Source organism: Hyperolius riggenbachi, chromosome 1 (genome assembly GCF_040937935.1).
Source record: "Hyperolius riggenbachi isolate aHypRig1 chromosome 1, aHypRig1.pri, whole genome shotgun sequence".
Lineage (NCBI taxonomy): Eukaryota > Metazoa > Chordata > Amphibia > Anura > Hyperoliidae > Hyperolius > Hyperolius riggenbachi.
In genome coordinates, this window is record NC_090646.1 from 51,529,345 (window position 1) to 51,547,723 (window position 18,379).

Here is an 18,379-nt window from a genome sequence, read left to right on the forward strand (position 1 = left end):
GGGGGATTTGGGGAATAAGGGAAGGATATAGGTATACAGTCCATAGGAGTGTGGAGGATATAATGTATGGTATGGGGGGATGAGATATATAGTCCATAGGGGAGGGGGGTATAGGTATACAGTCCATAGGGGAGGGGAGTATGGGGGTATACAGTCCATGTGATATCATGTTCCTCTCAGTTGGTGGCAGGCAGCGATATATCGGACTGCTGTTTGCACAGTTTTTTTACTCTTCCCCCAGTAGGATGTAGAGTTTCCTCTCCTCATCTGTGGAGGTGAAATCTGGGATGTGGGCGGAGAGTCTCTGGAAGTGGGCGGTCCTCAGCAGGGCATATTTGCTGCAGTGTAGCAGGAAGTGGGCCTCATCCTCCAAAACCCCCTGGTCACATTGTCTGCACAGTCTCTCCTCTCGGGGCTTCCATGTCTGTCTGTGTCATCCTGTCTCTATCTCCAGGTTGTGGGCGCTCAGACGGTACAGGCTCAGGGCCTGTCTATCTTTGTGGTGGTGTAGCCTCTCCAGATATGGAGCCATTGTGTACTCCCTCTGTAGTGATTGGTAGATAGTGAGTTTTTGGGAGTTCTTTATGTCACTTCTCCATTCCTCTAGGTATCGGTCCTTGCAGCTTTCTATCATTCCTTTTATTTGGGCTTTTGTCAGCCTGTGTTGGTGGTCTTGGCTGGGCTGGCTGTTGACGCTTTGTTTCAAAGCGCGTGGTATGGCCTCCCCACTAGTGTTGGGCGAACACCTAGATGTTCGGGTTCGCGAACGTTCGCCGAACATCGCCGCAATGTTCGGGTGTTCGCGCCGAACTCCGAACATAATGGAAGTCAATGGGGACCCGAACTTTCGTGCTTTGTAAAGCTTCCTTACATGCTACATACCCCAAATTAGCAGGGTATGTGCACCTTGGGAGTGGGTACAAGAGGAAAAAAAATATTTGAAAAAGAGCTTATAGTTTTTGAGAAAATTGATTGTAAAGTTTCAAAGGAAAAACTGTCTTTTAAATGTGGAAAATGTCATGTTTCTTTGCACAGGTAACATGCTTTTTGTCGCCATGCAGTCATAAATGTAATACAGAGAAGAGGTTCCAGGAAAAGGGACCGGTAACTAGGGATGGTCGGAATGCTAATTTCCGATTCCGCGGTAAATCCGCATTCCGTCATGTACAGATTACCGATTCCGCATACCGCTACCAATTTCCGCATTCCAATGCGGAATTTCCGCCGGAAATCGCGGAAATTACGCCTGACTTTAACATCGATTTTCTCAAAAACTATAAGGTCTTTTTGAAAACTTTTTTTTGCAACTTGTTCAGAAGATTCGGTTTAATAAACCCTGAAAATTTGGTGTTTCTAGGACTTACGGGGGCTTTGCTATCAACTGCTAAAGTCGGCGGATTTTTACTGTAATGTAAAATGCAGAAAATAGGCAGATGCAGATTTTCTGCATTTTACATTACAGTAAAAATCTGCCGATTTTAGCAGTTAATAGCAAAGCCCCCTTATGTCCTAGAAACACCAAATTTTCAGGGTTTATTAAACCGAATCTTGTGAACAAGATGCAAAAAAAAGTTTTCAAAAAGACCTTATAGTTTTTGAGAAAATCGATGTTAAAGTCGGGTGGAATTTCCGCGATTTCCGGCGGAAATTTCCGCGATTTCCGGCGGAAATCCGCCTACAGCACTTGCATTGCCGATTTCCACATTCCGATGCGGAAATGCAATTTCCGATCGGAATTTCGGAATTTGCATTTCCGCGGAATCCGAATGAGCATCCCTACCGGTAACGCTAACCCAGCAGCAGCAGCACACGTGATGGAACAGGAGCAGGCGCAGGAGCAGAAGGCCATGCTTTTTGAGACACAACAACCCAGGCCTTGCATGAGGACAAGAAGCGTGCGGATAGCATGCTTTTTACCGCCATGCAGTCATAAATGTAATAAAGATAAGAGGTTCAATAAACAGGGACCGGGCGTCAACGCTAACCCAGCAGCAGCAGACGTGATGGAACAGGAGGAGGCGCAGGAGGAGAAGGCCACGCTTTCAGGTGCAACTCAGGCCTTGCATGAGGACAAAAAAATGTGTGCGCAAAGCAATGCAATGAGTAGTTTTCAGGACACAATGGGCTATTCGGAGGAGCTATTCCCACCCCCACAATCTTCTACCTGTGAAAGGTCAATGGAACAGCCACAAATGTTGTGCCCGGATTCACAACCTTTTTCTGTGGAAAATGCACCTCGCACTGAAATGCAAGGCGAGGCTGAGGATGAACATGACGTCAACAACTCAACATGACGCAAAATGGGGGCGGAACAGAAAGCTGCTTTCAATGTTTTGAAGGCCTTAATTGCCTCCGGTGGCCAGTTAGATGCATCATTCATCACACCCAAATCCCAGAGCAATGTGTGCAGGAATTTGAATCTCAGGAGGTGTACCGAGATCATCTGGACAAGTGACCAAGTGACAAGTGACAAAGTGACCAGTGACAAAATGACAAAGTGACAAAATGACAAAGTGACAAGTGACAAAGTGACAAGTGACAAAATGACAAAGTGACGAAGTGACAAAGTGAGAAGTGACAAGTGACAAAGTGACAAGTGACAAAATGACAAAGTGACAAGTGACAAAATGACAAAGTGACAAGTGACAAAGTGACAAAATGACAAAGTGACAAGTGACAAAGTGACCAGTAACAAAGTGACAACTGACAAAGTGACAAAATGACAAAGTGACAAAGTGACCAGTGACAAAGTGACAACTGAGAGGTTGTTCTGGGGAGCTCCACTGCACTCAGTCGCATATGAGGAGAGGTCTCGTCGGGACTGCTGATCCTCCTCAGCTTGCTCAAAGCCTTGAGGGTTCCTGAAGATCCTCTGCTTGTAGTTCGCCGGGGTTCAGCTTGGTGTCGGGGTCGGCGGCGTCCTCCTCACTCCAACGTGGCAGATCTTCTATTGAAGGAAAAAAAAAAACATTGTTAAAAGTCCAGTACCGCTTCTGAAGGACTCACCAAGAGATGCAGGAGCGCTTCAATCTAGCGCACCATCGCTCGCTGGGTGATGTCCCTGCCTACGCGCTGGAATTCTACGCTGCACATGCTAGCACGCTTTTGCGCAGTGCCGAGGCGCATTCCAGCAGCTAGTAGCTACCAAGCTTCTGTGGATCTGATTGGGCCACCATGTTGGATCTCTGCCAAGTCCTCCAAAATTTTGAGCAATCCACGTTGCGTGACTGAGCAGTGACAACTCTACAGTCAGCATTACAATACCACTGCTGTGTTTACTGAAGAAATCAATGTTGAAGATGGAAACCGCTGGCATGATGCAAGTGGGGGATTCTGAAGATGAAAACGATCAGCGTGATGATACCAACATCAGGCAACCTGCCTCAGGAAACGCTGGTCCCAGCTATGACAAAGAACAGGACGAGGAACAGCTGGAGTTGGAGCAGGAATTGGATGCCCCCACTGCCGAGGGACAGAGCGGTGCACGTTGGACTTCCACAATTTAGTGGGAAAGGACAGCAGAAGAGGAAGAAAGTGATGCTGGTGACGAATATGGTGCATCACAACAATCACAACGCTTACAAGAACATGAAGACAGAGGATTCTGGCAGGACTCTCTGGCACACATGGCTCAATTCATGCTAGACTGCATTGAACGCGGCCCGCGCATTATTCACTATTCATTATTATTCATTATTCTGGAATCTGGACAACACCAATTACTGGGTTTATACCCAGTTTATACAAACACAATGTTAAAAAACTGATTGAAGAAAGTGTCAGACAGGTCAAAAATGGAACAATTCCAGCAGGCCCTTGAGGATGGAGACTTTAGAGAGGAGATTGACATCCTCCTCCTTCTCTAGCCAGTTGTACGCCGACAGACTGACTTCAGCAAACCCAGGAGGACCAGGAGGGCAGCAAAGAACACAAGCTGCTGCTAGTGCCGAAAAGGGAATGGTATTGGCAGTGTCCTTGGAGTGGGAACATTTTCTGACACCCATGCAGCAGCCCACAGAACAGCAATCGGGCAGTTCCACGTCCTCCAACACCAATCGCCTGGAGAAGATGGTCAAGGTCCAGGACTACATGTCAGATGGCGTAGCTGTGTTGAACAATCCATCTGCAGACAGACGGTGAGTGTGACAGGCAGCACAGAAGGACCATGGCAACTCACTCATAGTACCACAGTTTGATAGTGCTGCCCAAAAAATTATATGGATCCGTGGACCCGGGCACTGCGGGCAGTACTGGGAAGTGGGAACGCAGATTTTAGTACCTAAACACACGATACAACATGTTTTCCGGGGTCGGACTCTGAGGCACATACAGATGGTCCCGATCATCATCCTCATCATACAACTCTTCTCCTGAGTCTGACCCACCCACCACCTCTGCCACCCCAACATCCCCAGACACAGACCCCTCATCGTCCTCAACATTAACTTGGGATGCTGGCCTGAGCCAGACCTCCTCCTCCACATCAGGCCCCATCATCTCCTCAATGGCAGCCCTCATTAATCGTTCTGGCGACGGACCGATGGACACAACATTCTCCTCCGGAGAGGGCTGCTGCTGACCACTGGCTGCTGGGGTGGATGTTATAGCTTGCGTGGGGCGTTGGCTGTTGCTGTTGTTGGGAGTGCTGCTCACAGCGGAGGTCTCTGAGGAACTCATGGTGAGCTCATATAGTGGTTGGCGGTGAGTGGAGTATTACTGATCCCAGCAATATACACACTGACTGGCAGAGTACGCAATGCTATATAGTCTGGCTGAGCGGTGTACACAGAGTGGCAGTACACACAATGCTATATAGTCTGGCTGAGCCGTGTACACAGAGTGGCAGTACACACAATGCTATATAGTCTGGCTGAGCGGTGTACACAGAGTGGCAGTACACACAATGCTATATAGTCTGGCTGAGCCGTGTACACAGAGTGTCAGTAAACAATGCTATATATAGCGTGGCTGAGCGAGGTACACAGTGGCAGTACACACAATGCTATATAGTCTGGCTGAGCGGTGTACACAGAGTGGAAGTACACACAATGCTATATAGTCTGGCTGAGCCGTGTACACAGAGTGTCAGTAAACAATGCTATATATAGCGTGGCTGAGCGAGGTACACAGTGGCAGTACACACAATGCTATATAGTCAGGCTGAGCCGTGTACACAGAGTGTCAGTAAACAATGGTATATAGTCTGGCTGAGCGGTGTACACAGAGTGTCAGTAAACAATGGTATATAGTCTGGCTGAGCGGTGTACACAGAGTGGCAGTAAACACAATGCTATATATAGCGTGGCTGAGCGAGGTGCACAGTGGCAGTACACACAATGCTATATAGTCAGGCTAAGCCGTGTACACAGAGTGTCAGAAAACACAATGCTATATATAGCGTGGCTGAGCGAGGTGCACAGTGGCAGTACACACAATGCTATATAGTCTGGCTGAGCCGTGTACACAGAGTGGCAGTAAACACAATGCTATATATAGCGTGGCTGAGCGAGGTACACAGTGGCAGTACACACAATGCTATATAGTCAGGCTAAGCCGTGTACACAGAGTGTCAGAAAACACAATGCTATATATAGCGTGGCTGAGCGAGGTGCACAGTGGCAGTACACACAATGCTATATAGCCAGGCTAAGCCGTGTACACAGAGTGTCAGAAAACACAATGCTATATATAGCGTGGCTGAGCGAGGTACACAGTGGCAGTAAACAATGCTATATATAGTGTGGCTGAGCGAGCGGTGTACTACTGTTCCCAGCAGCGACACACAATGACTGGGGGGGGCCCTGGCTAGCGTGGCTGGAGAGCGAACTACCCTGCCTGCCTACCCAAAGCTAAACCCACAGACAAATGGCGGAGATATGACGTGGTTCGGGTATTTATTTACCCGAACCACGTGACCGTTCGGCCAATCAGAGTGCGTTCGGGCCCGAACCACGTGACCCATTCGGCCAATCACAGCGCTAGCCGAACGTTCGGGGAATGTTCGGCCATGCGCTCTTAGTTCGGCCATGTGGCCGAACGGTTTGGCCGAGCACCGTCAGGTGTTCGGCCGAACTCGAACATCACCCGAACAGGGTGATGTTCTGCAGAACCCGAACAGTGGCGAACACTGTTCGCCCAACACTACTCCCCACCCTGGCTCAGTGAGGCTTTATGGTGGTAAGTGCTGGGGTTGCTGCTCTGTATATGCGCCCAGTATGAGAGCGCCCTCTGCTGGATAGTCAGCCATAGTGGGAATCTGCCTAGCTCTGCCCGGCAAGCTGAGTTCGAAGTGCTGCGATGGACTTGGAGAAGATACTTGCAGAACTCTAGATGGAAGATTTCTGTTGGGCTGGAGTCTCATTTTGATTGGTCAGGGTAGGTGACCGGGCCCCATACCTCACTGCTATAGAGCAGGATTGGGGTGATGATGCTGTTGAATACCTTTACCCAGACTCTCACCGGTGGTTTTAGGTGGTAAAGTTGCCTTCTGATGGCATAAAACATTCTGCAGGCTTTTTCCTTCAGGGCCTCTACTGCTGGTTTAACCTCCTGAGCGATAATCCCGAGCTGAGCTCGGGGTATATCGCGCAGGAGGATTTCTCAGGCCCTGGTGGGCCGATTTGCATAATTTTTTTTTGTCACACGCAGCTAGCAATTTGCTAGCTGCGTGTAACTTCCAATCGCCGCCGATCCGCCGCCGCTCGCCGTGCCGTGCAGCCCCCCCCCCCCCTCCCCGACACCTTGCACAGCCTGGCCAATCAGTGCCAGGCAGCGCTGAGGGGTGGATCGGGACTCCCTCCGACGTCACGACGTCCATGACGTCCATGACGTCATCCCGCCCCGTCGCCATGGCGACCGGGGAAGCCCAGCAGGAAATCCCGTTCTGAACGGGATTTCCTGCTTACTCTGATCGCCGAAGGCGATCGGAGTGGGTGGGGGGATGCCGCTGCGCTGCGGCTATCATGTAGCGAGCCCTGGGCTCGCTACATGATTTAAAAAATAAAAAATGTTAAAAAATAGTGCTGCGCCACCTCCTGGGCGATATAATTGTATCGCCCAGAGGGTTAAAGCTCCCCGTTTGGTTAATTTCCAGCCTCAGGTAGGTGTAACTGTTTGTGGTCTCCAGTGTGCAGCCATTTAATATAAATGAGGAGGTGGGCATTTTTAGATTTTTTCTCTGGAACACCATCACTTTTGTCTTCTTTGGGTTGATGGGCAGTGCCCATGTGGTGCAGAAACTCTCCAGTACTGCCAGGCTGTCCTGTAGGCCCCTTTCTGTTGGGGAGAGCAGCAGGAGATCATCTGCATACAGCAGGAACTTCACCTCGTGGTCATGCAAGAGGAGGCCTGGTGCTGGGGAGGATTCCAGGGCTACAGCCAGTTGGTTAATGAACATGTTAAAGAGCGTTGGGCTCAAACTGCAGCCCTGCCTGACTCCTCGACCCTGCTTGAAGAACGCACTTATTTTCCCGTCCACTTTCACAATGCATTGGTTCCCAGTATATGAACTCTTGATGACATCATAGATTCTACCTCCTATTCCACTCTCTAGGAGTCTTAGGAAAAGGCCTGGGTGCCACACCAAGTCAAACGCCTTCTTAAAATCCACAAAGCAAGTGTGTACTTTTCCTCATGAGCTGTGGACATGGGTCTTGATAAGGCTGTGCAGTGTGTAGATGTGGTTGGTTGTGCGGTGGTTTGGCATGAACCCAGCTTGGCTTTTGCTGAGTACGTCCTGCTGTGTGAGGAAGGAGAGGATCCTTTTATTGATGATGCTGTTAAACAGTTTCCCCAGTGTACTGCTGACACAGATTCCTCTGTAGTTTGCTGAATCGTATCTGTCCCCATTCTTGTAGATGGGTGTTATGAGGCCTTCACTCCAGGCCTGAGGAAAGGAGCCCGCACTCAGGATAAGGTTGAATAGTCTTGCGAGTTCCTCATGTATGTCCGGGGGGCTGTATTTGATCATCTCTGGCAGGATGCCATCGGTACCGCTAGCCTTCTTACATTTTTTCAGCTTTGTTCTTTCTCTTATTTCCTCCATTGTGATTGCCCTGAGACTGGAAGTGGCTGGCTTCTCTTTGTAGGAACCCATAGATGTCAGGTTTGTAGTAAGGGGACTCTGTTGGGGGGATGTATGCTGCACACAGGTACATGTCAGACTGAGAGGTGAGGATGGAGCTGTTTATTTTGATCCAGATGTGTCTGTCTCCTCGTTTGATTGCTTTGATGTGCTCTGTAAGCTCCTCCTTATACCAGATTAGTATGCCTCCTGAACGGCGGCCCTGTTTAATGTTCCTGTTTTTCTGGGTCGATATGGAGAATTCCAGGTACCCCATGGGTACGAAAGATTCATCCTCTGCCCGGGTCCATGTCTCCAGGAGGATTTGGATATCAATGTTTTCAAGTCTCTTTTTAAAGTCTGGATCATTTGTTTTGGATCCAAAAGCTGAGGCGTTCAGCCCTTGGATGTTCCAGCTACTGATGATAAGGGATGTCATTTTGAGTCGGTTTACCTTGTAATGAGCAGAAATTTTCATAGGACTCAGTATTTTCAGGGGGAGGGTGGACACTGTTGTGGGTGTCACCTCAATCTGCTTTTTATGTTGATAAGCAAAGTTCTGATTTCCGCCATGATGCTACCCTCTGTTGCTTTGTGTTGCCATTGTGGGGCAGGCGGTTTCCTACATGTTTGCCATGCTTGTGGGCTCTCTCTCTGGTGTTGGGACATTGTGGTTTGCTGTCTGATTGTTGAGTTAGGGCTTTCTTGGAGTCTCTGGGGGCTATTTAACACCATGTCCTTTAGTTCCTTTGCTAGGCAGTTGACTCCTTGTTTGATAAGGTGCTTGTTGTTGTACAGATGGTCGGTAGTGATTGTGGTATGCTGTGCCAGTTGTATGTCTGGTGAGGATCTGAGATGGGAGGCCAGCTCTGCATTGATCTGATTAATTGTCTGGTGAGGAATGTCTTTTCTTGGGAGCAGGGAAGAGAGGATAATCTTTGTGCTGGGGAATTTCTGCTGTGCCCTTTTAACCAGTGACAGTGAGTTGTGACAATTTGTATGTGATGGTTTCTTGGTCTGTGGTGTTTTCTTGTATAATGTCATTGGTGCCGGTGTGCAGGATGAGATGTTTTGGGTCGGTGAAATGAGGATCATTAATGACCTGTGTTACTTTTTCAATAGTTGAAGTGATGATTTTGATGGCATGCATCCCTGGAAAGAGTCTTCTTATGTCCAGGTATTTTCCATTAGAGTCTATAACCAGCACAATGTCAGGACTGCGATGTTTATAGGAGCGATTTGCTTGGTGTTTAGGCTTGGGCTGTGGGTTGTTGGATGAGGCTGTGTTGGCAGTATTTGGAGAGGGGGCTGGATGGCTGTGATTGTCACTGGTCTCTTGGGTGATTATTGCATCCTGTGTGTTGTGTGGAGCACTGTCTTTGGTCGGCATAGGTTTTGTGGGGGCCTTTGTGCTTTTTGTTGTCTCCTCTAACTTTTGTGGCTGTTTTAATATTTTTAATTTCCTGATCTCCTCTTTAAGTTGTGAGCTTTCCTCCTGTAGTTTTTGTAGGGAAATGTTTATATCATTCAAGGCTGCAGTGTGCTCAGCTTTCATCCTGGCTTTTTCTTCTCTCAGTTGATCATTTGCATTTTTCACACTTTGGCTGCTTTTTCTTTCTTCCCTGAAAAGGGTGAAGTGTCTTTCTAATTGGGACAGACAGTCTCTGAGAGTCTCCAGGGAGGGGTGTGAGAAGCCTGGTGTCTGGTCTCTGGAGAGGGGCTGTTTGTGTTGTTTTGGAGATTGGTCTTCAGCCTTCTCTCTGGGAACAGTCCTTGCAGATGATTTACGACCATTGTTTGTGTTGACAGAGTTTGTCTGGTTTTCTTTAAAGTTAATTGCAAGTCTTTCAATATCAGGATAAAGCTTTTCAAATATATTTAAGTAACGTTCTGCCCTCTGGATCAAGACACTGCCCAGTGGCGTACCTAGGGCATTTGCTGGGTATTAAAAGACACCCCCCCCCTTAAAAAATGGGCGTGGCCACAACCTGCGGCGTGCTTCGCGGCAAAAATGTGCGTGGTCATGACCGGATGAGGGCGGAGCTAACTGTAATTTAAAGTATTAGCTAGTATAGTTGCCCCAGTATAGCTAGTAGTTTCCCCCAGTATAGTTGCCCCCAGTGAAGCTAGTATAGTTGCCCCCAGTGAAACTAGTTGCCCCCAGTATAGCTAGTATAGTTTCCCCCAGTATAGCTGGTTTAGTTGCCCCAGTATAGCTGGTTTAGTTGCCCCAGTATAGCTAGTTTAGTTGCCCCCAGTATAGCTAGTATAGTTGCCCCCAGTATAGCTAGTATAGTTGCCTCCAGTATAGCTGCCTCCAGTATAGCTAGTATACCTGCCCTCAGTATAGCTAGTTTAGTTGCCCCCCAGTATAGCTAGTTTAGTTGCCCCCAGTATAGCTAGTTTAGTTGCCCCCAGTATAGCTGCCCCCAGTATAGCTAGTATACCTGCCCCCAGTATAGCTGCCCCCAGTATAGCTAGTATACCTGCCCCCAGTATAGCTAGTTTAGTTGCCCCCAGTATAGCTAGTTTAGTTGCCCCCAGTATAGCTGCCCCCAGTATAGCTGGTATAGTTGCCCCCAGTATAGCTGGTATAGTTGCCCCCAGTATAGCTGGTATAGTTGCCCCCAGTATAGCTGGTATAGTTGCCCCCAGTATAGCTGGTATAGTTGCCCCCAGTATAGATGGTATAGTTGCCCCCAGTATAGCTGGTATAGTTGCCCCCAGTATAGCTAGTTTAGTTGCCCCCAGTATAGCTAGTATAGTTGCCCCCCAGTATAGCTAGTTTAGTTGCCCCCAGTATAGCTGCCCCCAGTATAGCTAGTATACCTGCCCCAGTATAGCTGCCCCCAGTATAGCTAGTATACCTGCCCCCAGTATAGCTAGTTTAGTTGCCCCCAGTATAGCTGCCCCCAGTATAGTTTCCCCAAGTATAGCTGCCCCCAGTATAGCTGCCCCCAGTATAGCTGGTATAGTTGCCCCCAGTATAGCTGGTATAGTTGCCCCCAGTATAGCTGGTATAGTTGCCCCCAGTATAGCTGGTATAGTTGCCCCCAGTATAGTTGCCCCCAGTATAGCTGGTATAGTTGCCCCCAGTATAGCTGGTATAGTTGCCCCCAGTATAGCTGGTATAGTTGCCCCCAGTATAGCTGCCCCCAGTATAGCTAGTACAGTCCCCCCCCCCCCCCCCAGTAAAGATGCCAAGGAGGGGGAGAAGCAGCGCTAGAAGAAGGGGCAGTGGGGGCAGCGGTGGGGAGGGGGGAAATATCCCCCCTCCCTCACCTGGGACCCCTCCTTCTTCCTCTCTCTCCCCCTCCAGAATAGCTGCGACAAGTGCGGGGCGGCCGGAGGCGTATAGACAATTACTCACCTAATCTCCGCGTTCCCAGCGTCATGACGTTACAGGTCTCCGCCTCCAATGCCACCCACTGTGCTTCTAGTAATCAGGAAGCACAGTGGGCGGCATTGAAGACAGAGACCTGTGACGTCATGACGCTGCGCTCCACGCTTGGAACGCGGAAATCAGGTGAGTAATTGTTCATACGCCTCCGGCCGCCCCGCACTTGTCGCCGCTATTCTGGAGGGGGAGAGAGGCAGAAGGAGGGGTCCCAGGTGAGGGAGGGGGGGGGGAATATTTCCCCCCTCCCCACCGCTGCCCCCACTGCCCCTCCTTCTAGCCCTGCTTCTCCCTCCTGCTGTGCTGCTGTGGGGGGTCGTGGTGACACCCCCCTGGGTGTCTGACACCCGGTGCGCCCCGCCCCCCTGCGCACTATGGTAGGGACGCCACTGCCATTGTGGTATACAGTTACTGTAAGTGTAGTAACCTCTGGGTCCTCCTTGTCTTTTATTCTGATTTGTCTCCCATTCGTGATACCATTTTTTTAATGCTTTTTTCTAATTTTTCACAAATGGCAGTATGCCAGGCTTGGGTGTCATGTGTAAAAAATATCAGGTTTGTTCTTACTCTAGGGTTAGAGGAATAGTCAGCAAACAGTCTCTGGCACGCTTTTAGTTAGTTTCAATCTTTCTTCTTTCTTTGCATCATTGCTTTTATTGCCAGGAGAGTAAACAATCTCCCGAGTGCCAGACCGCCTGCTGCTAGATGTGCTGGGCTTATCTGCATCCTGGCTTGCCTTTTGATCTGCTGGCTCCAAGGTTTCCATTGTGAATCCCTTGATAAACTTTCTTATTTCTATAAGTAATATTCAGCAGGAATGCCCTTACCTTGTTTTCTGCAGGTTTGGTCAGTTCTGGGGTTACTCTCTGCTGGTGTTAAAATCTGTTGGTTGGCTGGAGCTGGCTACTGCTGCTTGTTGCTGTTCCTCTGAGTGACACAGCTTGTTTATCCTTTTATAGGTGGTTATCTTCTCCAGGCAGAGCATTTGCTTTTTAATCTTTAGTCTTTTTATTCTTTAGACTTCCATAGGCTCCTCTGGTTTCCATGTTATGTCTTGGTCTTGGCCGTGTCTTGGTTGTGTCCTTTGTGTCCATTCAGTTGCCCATTACAAGGTAAAATTGGTAAAGTTTCAGGAGCTCATGTTCAGTGCTGCCATTGTCTCTGGCTGCTTCTCTCTCTCTCTCCCTCTCCCTCCCTCTCCCTCTCCCTCCCTCTCCCTCTTCCTCTCTCTCCCTCTCTCTCCCTCTCTCTCTCCCTTTCTCTCCCTCCCCAGATAACCATTTAGCAGCCATAACCTATATACAGTCTTTGTGTATCCTCTGCTAGGTATGATTTCATTTGTGCACCTCGCATTATCATGGGCAAAACGGTTTCCATAGCCCTGTAAGAGAAAGTGTTATAAGGGCCCTGCCGTAACATAGATATTACGGTAGCTAAGACTACTCCTGGGCTTTTCTTGTGGTTGAAGAGATGAGTGAACTGTGACACCACACTTAAAAATAAAATAAAAACACAGCAAACAGAAAACAGAGAAGCTTCCCCATATTGGAGCATTGGATTTGGTAAAGTCTTAAGCCAATGTTTTGACACACCACACAGACCTGCACCCAGCATGTGTCTGTAACGGTTGGGTGTAGCAACTCAGATGTCTGATTATATGGTGATCTGCAGAATCACCAATAATACTGGTATAGCTACAAGGATGGTAAGTGTGTAGTGCTTGGTGCAACCGTAACTTCAATAGTTTAGCTGAACCTTACCAGAGGAGCTGGTAAGGTACTATCAGTACTGGAGACTGTATAGTTTGGATAGACCTTTCCAGAGGGGCTGGGAAGGCACCCACAGAAACAGTACAACAACAAGGAATCAGGAGAACCTCTCCAGAAGAGCTGGAGAACACTAGCGATAAAGATAACTGGATAGTTTGGCGAAGCCTTACCAGAGGAGCTGGTAAGGCACTATCAGTTAAGTGACAATCTAAGGAGAGCAGACCTTTCCAGAGGGGCTGGAAAGGTAATATCAAAAGTCGTGACTGTGTAGTTTCACTAAACCTTACCAGAGGAGCTGGCAAGGTACTATTAGTCACTAAAGGAGGAGTAGTGATACCACACCAGAGGGCTGGTGGTTAAAAATAGCACACCTCACCAGTGGTGAGGGCCCACTGGTGAGTAGAATGGTCAGACAGGCTAAGTTCGGCAACAGAGAGACAATATCAGTACAGAAATCGGAAGGCAGAAGAGTAATTAGTAATCAGGCAAGAGGTTCAGTAACTTTAGGCAGATAGGCAGAAGTACAGAATCAGTAAGCTAAAGCAAAGTCAGAGTATAGCCAGAGTCAAACACAGGTAATCAATAATATACAATAATCCTAGTCTTGGTGTGAAGTCCTTGGTTTCAACACCTGTATCTAGTCTAAGGTCTGATCGCTAACACGTAAGTATTCACGACAGCAGACTGAATGGCAAACGAAGGCTTATGAGGAAGCGGGAGACTCTCAGCCACTCCCACTTCGGATTTCCGCCAATCCGAGCAGTGAGAGTCATCCCTGACGTCAGCCGACCGGTAGGTCAGCTGACGCGCCTTCTGTTAGCATAAAGGTCCTGTCTCCGTGCACGCCCGTGCGAGACAGACCCCCTGTGAGCCGCAGACAAGACCGTTCCCGACGTACTAGACGCCGACGGAATGGAGAACACTTGAGAGCCAGGGAGGGAGGCGTCTGCAGACACCCCCTGCGTGTCAGCAGCCGCCGATTCACAAGTTGTTACAGTACCCCCCCCCCTCTAGTCGTGGACTCCGGACACGAACCACCCGGCCTATCTGGATGCGACCTATGAAACTCCTCTCTGAGTTCCTTGGCATGCATGCGAGAAGCTGGCACTCATGATCTCTCTTCGGCACCATACCCTCGCCAATGAACCAAGTACTGGACAGAGTTGCGCACCAGCCGAGAATCCAAAATCTGTTCTATCTCATACTCAGGCTCCCCATTCACTACCACAGGGAGGGGGGGGGGAGTGGAATCCACATACACAGCAGGCTTCAAAAGTGACACGTGAAACATCCAACCACCCCTGAAACTGGGTGGGAGTGACACTGACACCACATAGGAAACATTATTAATTTTCCTGGAAACAGGATATGGCCCTATAAATTTGGGGCCCAATTTAACAGAGGGCTGCCGTAACGACAGATGTCGAGTGGAAACCCACACCAAATCTCCTGGTGCGAATTCCAACTCCACTGAGCGTCTCTTGTCTGCTTGTTTTTTTCTGAATGGAAAAAGCCCTTTTTAAATTTTCTTTCACCCTTTTCCAGATTTCTCTCATGGTCCCTAGCCACTGTTCCAGAACTGGAATGGTGATGCCACCACCGGCAGTGGTGAGAATTTGGGTGATCTCCCCGTAACAATCTGGAAACGGGAGAACCCCGAAGCAGCACACCTCAAATTATTATGGGCGAACTCGGCATAGGGTAAAAATTTAACCCAATCGGTCTGGGCATCAGCCACATAACATCTGAGGAATTGTTCAAGAGACTGATTTACCCTTTCGGTCTGGCCGTTAGTCTGTGGGTGGTAGCCGGAGGAAAATGATAACTTCATCCCCAATTGATGGCAGAAGGCCTTCCAGAACCGGGAAATGAACTGGACTCCCCTATCTGACACCACATCTTCAGGAATTCCATGCAATCTGAAGATGTGGAGCATAAAAAGTTCTGCCAGTTCTTGTGCAGAGGGGAGTCTGTTCAAGGGGATGAAGTGGGCCATCTTACTAAACCTGTCGACCACCACCCATATGACTGTTTTACCCGCAGAGGCCGGTAGTTCGCCCACAAAATCCATGGACACATGGGTCCATGGCTGCTCGGGCACTAGGTGTGCCTGTAAAGTACCTGCAGGAGCCCGCCTAGATGTCTTGCTCCTGGCACAAACAGAGCAGCTCCCCACAAACTCTTTACAGTCAGAGACTATTGAGGGCCACCACCATACACAACGGTTCAATAACTCCTGTGTGTGAGCAATCCCAGGATGACCAGCATTCTTGTGAGCATGAAAAGCCTGAAGAATTTTAAACCTAAATTGGATGGGTACAAACAGAACCCCCTCTGGTTTCCCTTCTGGAATCTCCTGTTGGAATGGGGATAACATAGATGCCCAATCCATCCAGGCATCCTTCCCAGAGGGTTCTGAATCCTGCTCAACAGTTTCCTCCACTTGTAATTCGGTAGCCACGAGGGCAACCCGTTCCAGACAATGAACATGGCAGTATGGAGACCAGCTTAACAATTGTCTGGTACTCCAATCAATGTCAGGGGAATGCTTCTTTAGCCATGGCATACCCAGAATGACAGTGGAGGTGGACATATCAAGTACCAAAAACTGTATTTGTTCTTTATGTAAGACACCAATCTGACACAACAATACAGGAGTCTGAGTGATAGTGAATGGTAGTGGAGAGTCGTCCACGGCCGTAATCTTAATCTGCTGTCCCACAGAAGTCAAGGGAAACCCAAACTGGTTAGCACATTTTTTAGACATAACATTAACAGCGGAACCCGAATCTATAAAAGCTTGGGTAGAGTTAAATCTGTCCCTCCCAGGTGATAGAGCATGGGAGCAATAATCGTTTGTTATTTAGAGGTAAGACTGGATTGCCTAGGGTAGTACCTCCAGCTATTCCTAGGCGATAGATTTTTCCGCCTTCTTGGGACAAGCAGAAACCATATGCCCTTTATCAGCACAGTATAGACACAATTTTTCTAAACGCCTTCTATTTCCCTCGACCTCTGAAAGCTTGGCATGCCCAATCTGCATTGGCTCGTCAGTGGATGGAGGGGAAGGTGTAGGAGCTGAGAACGTACAGGAAGAAAATCTCCCTGGGGCCTTAGCCCGAGTTTGCTTTTGATAGCGAACTCGCCTATCAATTTTAATGGCCAAAGATATGGCCTCATCCAAAGATTTAGGTTCTGGATGACCCAACATGAGGTCAGCTATGGCATCAGATAACCCTGATAAGAAGCAATCTAAAAGTGTGAACTGCCCCCACCTGGCCGACACTGCCCACCTCCTGAACTCAGCTGCGTAGGTTTCAACGGGATTGTGTCCCTGCCTGAGGGTCTTTAATTTCCTCTCTGATGTCACTGCCAAATCAGGGTCGTTGTATATTACTGCCATAGCTTTGAAGAAATCTGCCACTCAGGCCAAGGCCTCATTCCCCTGAGGGAGACTGTAGGCCCAGGACTGTGAATCGCCTGACAGTAAAGTCTTAATGAAAGTAACTCTCTGCCTCTCGGTACCTGAAGTAATGGGCCGTAGCTCAAAATATGATAAACATCGGTTCTTAAAATTATGAAAATCGGAACGATGCCCCGAGAATCTCTCAGGAGGGGGCATCCTGGGTTCGATCACAGAAGGGGGTGACACTTGTGCATTAGGGTCTATTAAGCGTTTAACTGACTCGACTAGCTGACCAATCTGAGTCTGCTGTACGTTAACCGTTTTGATAAGCTCGTTAAGGGTAGTGGCCAACACATCAACCCAATTGCACAGTGTCTCCATATTTTTTCTGGTCTGCTGTTCTGTAACGGTTGGGTGTAGCAACTCAGATGTCTGATTATATGGTGATTTGCAGAATCACCAATAATGCAGATGCTATACCTGATTATGTGGTGATCTGCAAAATCACCAATAATACTGGTATAGCTACAAGGATGCTAAGTGTGTAGTGCTTGGTGCAACCGTAACTTCAATAGTTTAGCTGAACCTTACCAGAGGAGCTGGTAAGGTACTATCAGTACTGGAGACTGTATAGTTTGGATAGACCTTTCCAGAGGGGGCTGGGAAGGCACCCACAGAAACAGTACAACAACAAGGAATCAGGAGAACCTCTCCAGAAGAGCTGGAGAACACTAGCAATAAAGATAACTGGATAGTTTGGCGAAGCCTTACCAGAGGAGCTGGTAAGGCACTATCAGTTAAGTGACAATCTAAGGAGAGCAGATCTTTCCAGAGGGGCTGGAAAGTTAAAGCGGAATATAACCCTGCATTTCAACTTTGCTCTAAAGCATTATTTACAGTATATTATACAACCAGCATTTTTTTTTTTACTAGACCAGCATTGGAAGGGTTACACAGTGCTTTAAAGTTCCTGGAGAATTCTGCAGATGCATCCGAAGCTGACATAGGTACATTTTGTTTACATAAATGTATCTAAGTGTTGAATGTGACTCATCTCTCTGACTGAGGAGCTGGAGAACAGCCAAAGAGTGTGTAACATTTATACCTTGTTAAATTCTAATTAGTTAAAATGTATTTATCTGAACTTCTGCATATCTCTCCACGTTAACTTTAAACCTCTGTGTTTAACCCTTCCAATGCTGGTCTAGTAAAAAAAAAATGCTGGTTGCATATAATATGCTGTAAATAATGTTTTAGAGCAAAGTTGAAATGCAGGGTTATATTCCGCTTTAATAGCAAAAGTCGTGACTGTGTAGTTTCACTAAACCTTACCAGAGGAGCTGGCAAGGTACTATTAGTCACTAAAGAAGGAGTAGTGATACCACACCAGAGGGCTGGTGGTTAAATAGCACACCTCACCAGTGGCAAGGGCCCACTGGTGAGTAGAATGGTCAGACAGGCTAAGTTCGGCAACAGAGAGACAGTATCAGTACAGAAATCGGAAGGCAGAAGAGTAATCAGTAATCAGGCAAGAGGTTCAGTAACTTTAGGCAGATAGGCAGAAATACAGAATCAGTAAGCTAAAGCAAAGTCAGAGTATAGCCAGAGTCAAACACAGGTAATCAATAATATACAATAATCCTAGTCTTGGTGTGAAGTCCTTGGTTTCAATACCTGGATCTAATCTAAGGTCTGAGCGCTAACACGTAAGTATTCACGACAGCAGACACCGACTGAATGGCAAA

The 18,379-nt window shown here is 48.1% G+C and overlaps 1 protein-coding gene across 1 annotated transcript in view; it reads right to left on the reverse strand.

Annotated features, from left to right (window-relative positions):
• Positions 1 to 9,029: 9,029 nt before the first annotated feature.
• Positions 9,030 to 18,379, reverse strand: part of LOC137551920 (vomeronasal type-2 receptor 26-like) — a 135,011-nt gene continuing 125,661 nt past the window's right edge. Inside the window, exon 8 of the mRNA XM_068271371.1 lies at positions 9,030 to 9,906. Within this exon, the coding sequence (XP_068127472.1) occupies positions 9,030 to 9,906 (877 nt within the window). The remainder of the gene's footprint in view (positions 9,907 to 18,379) is intronic.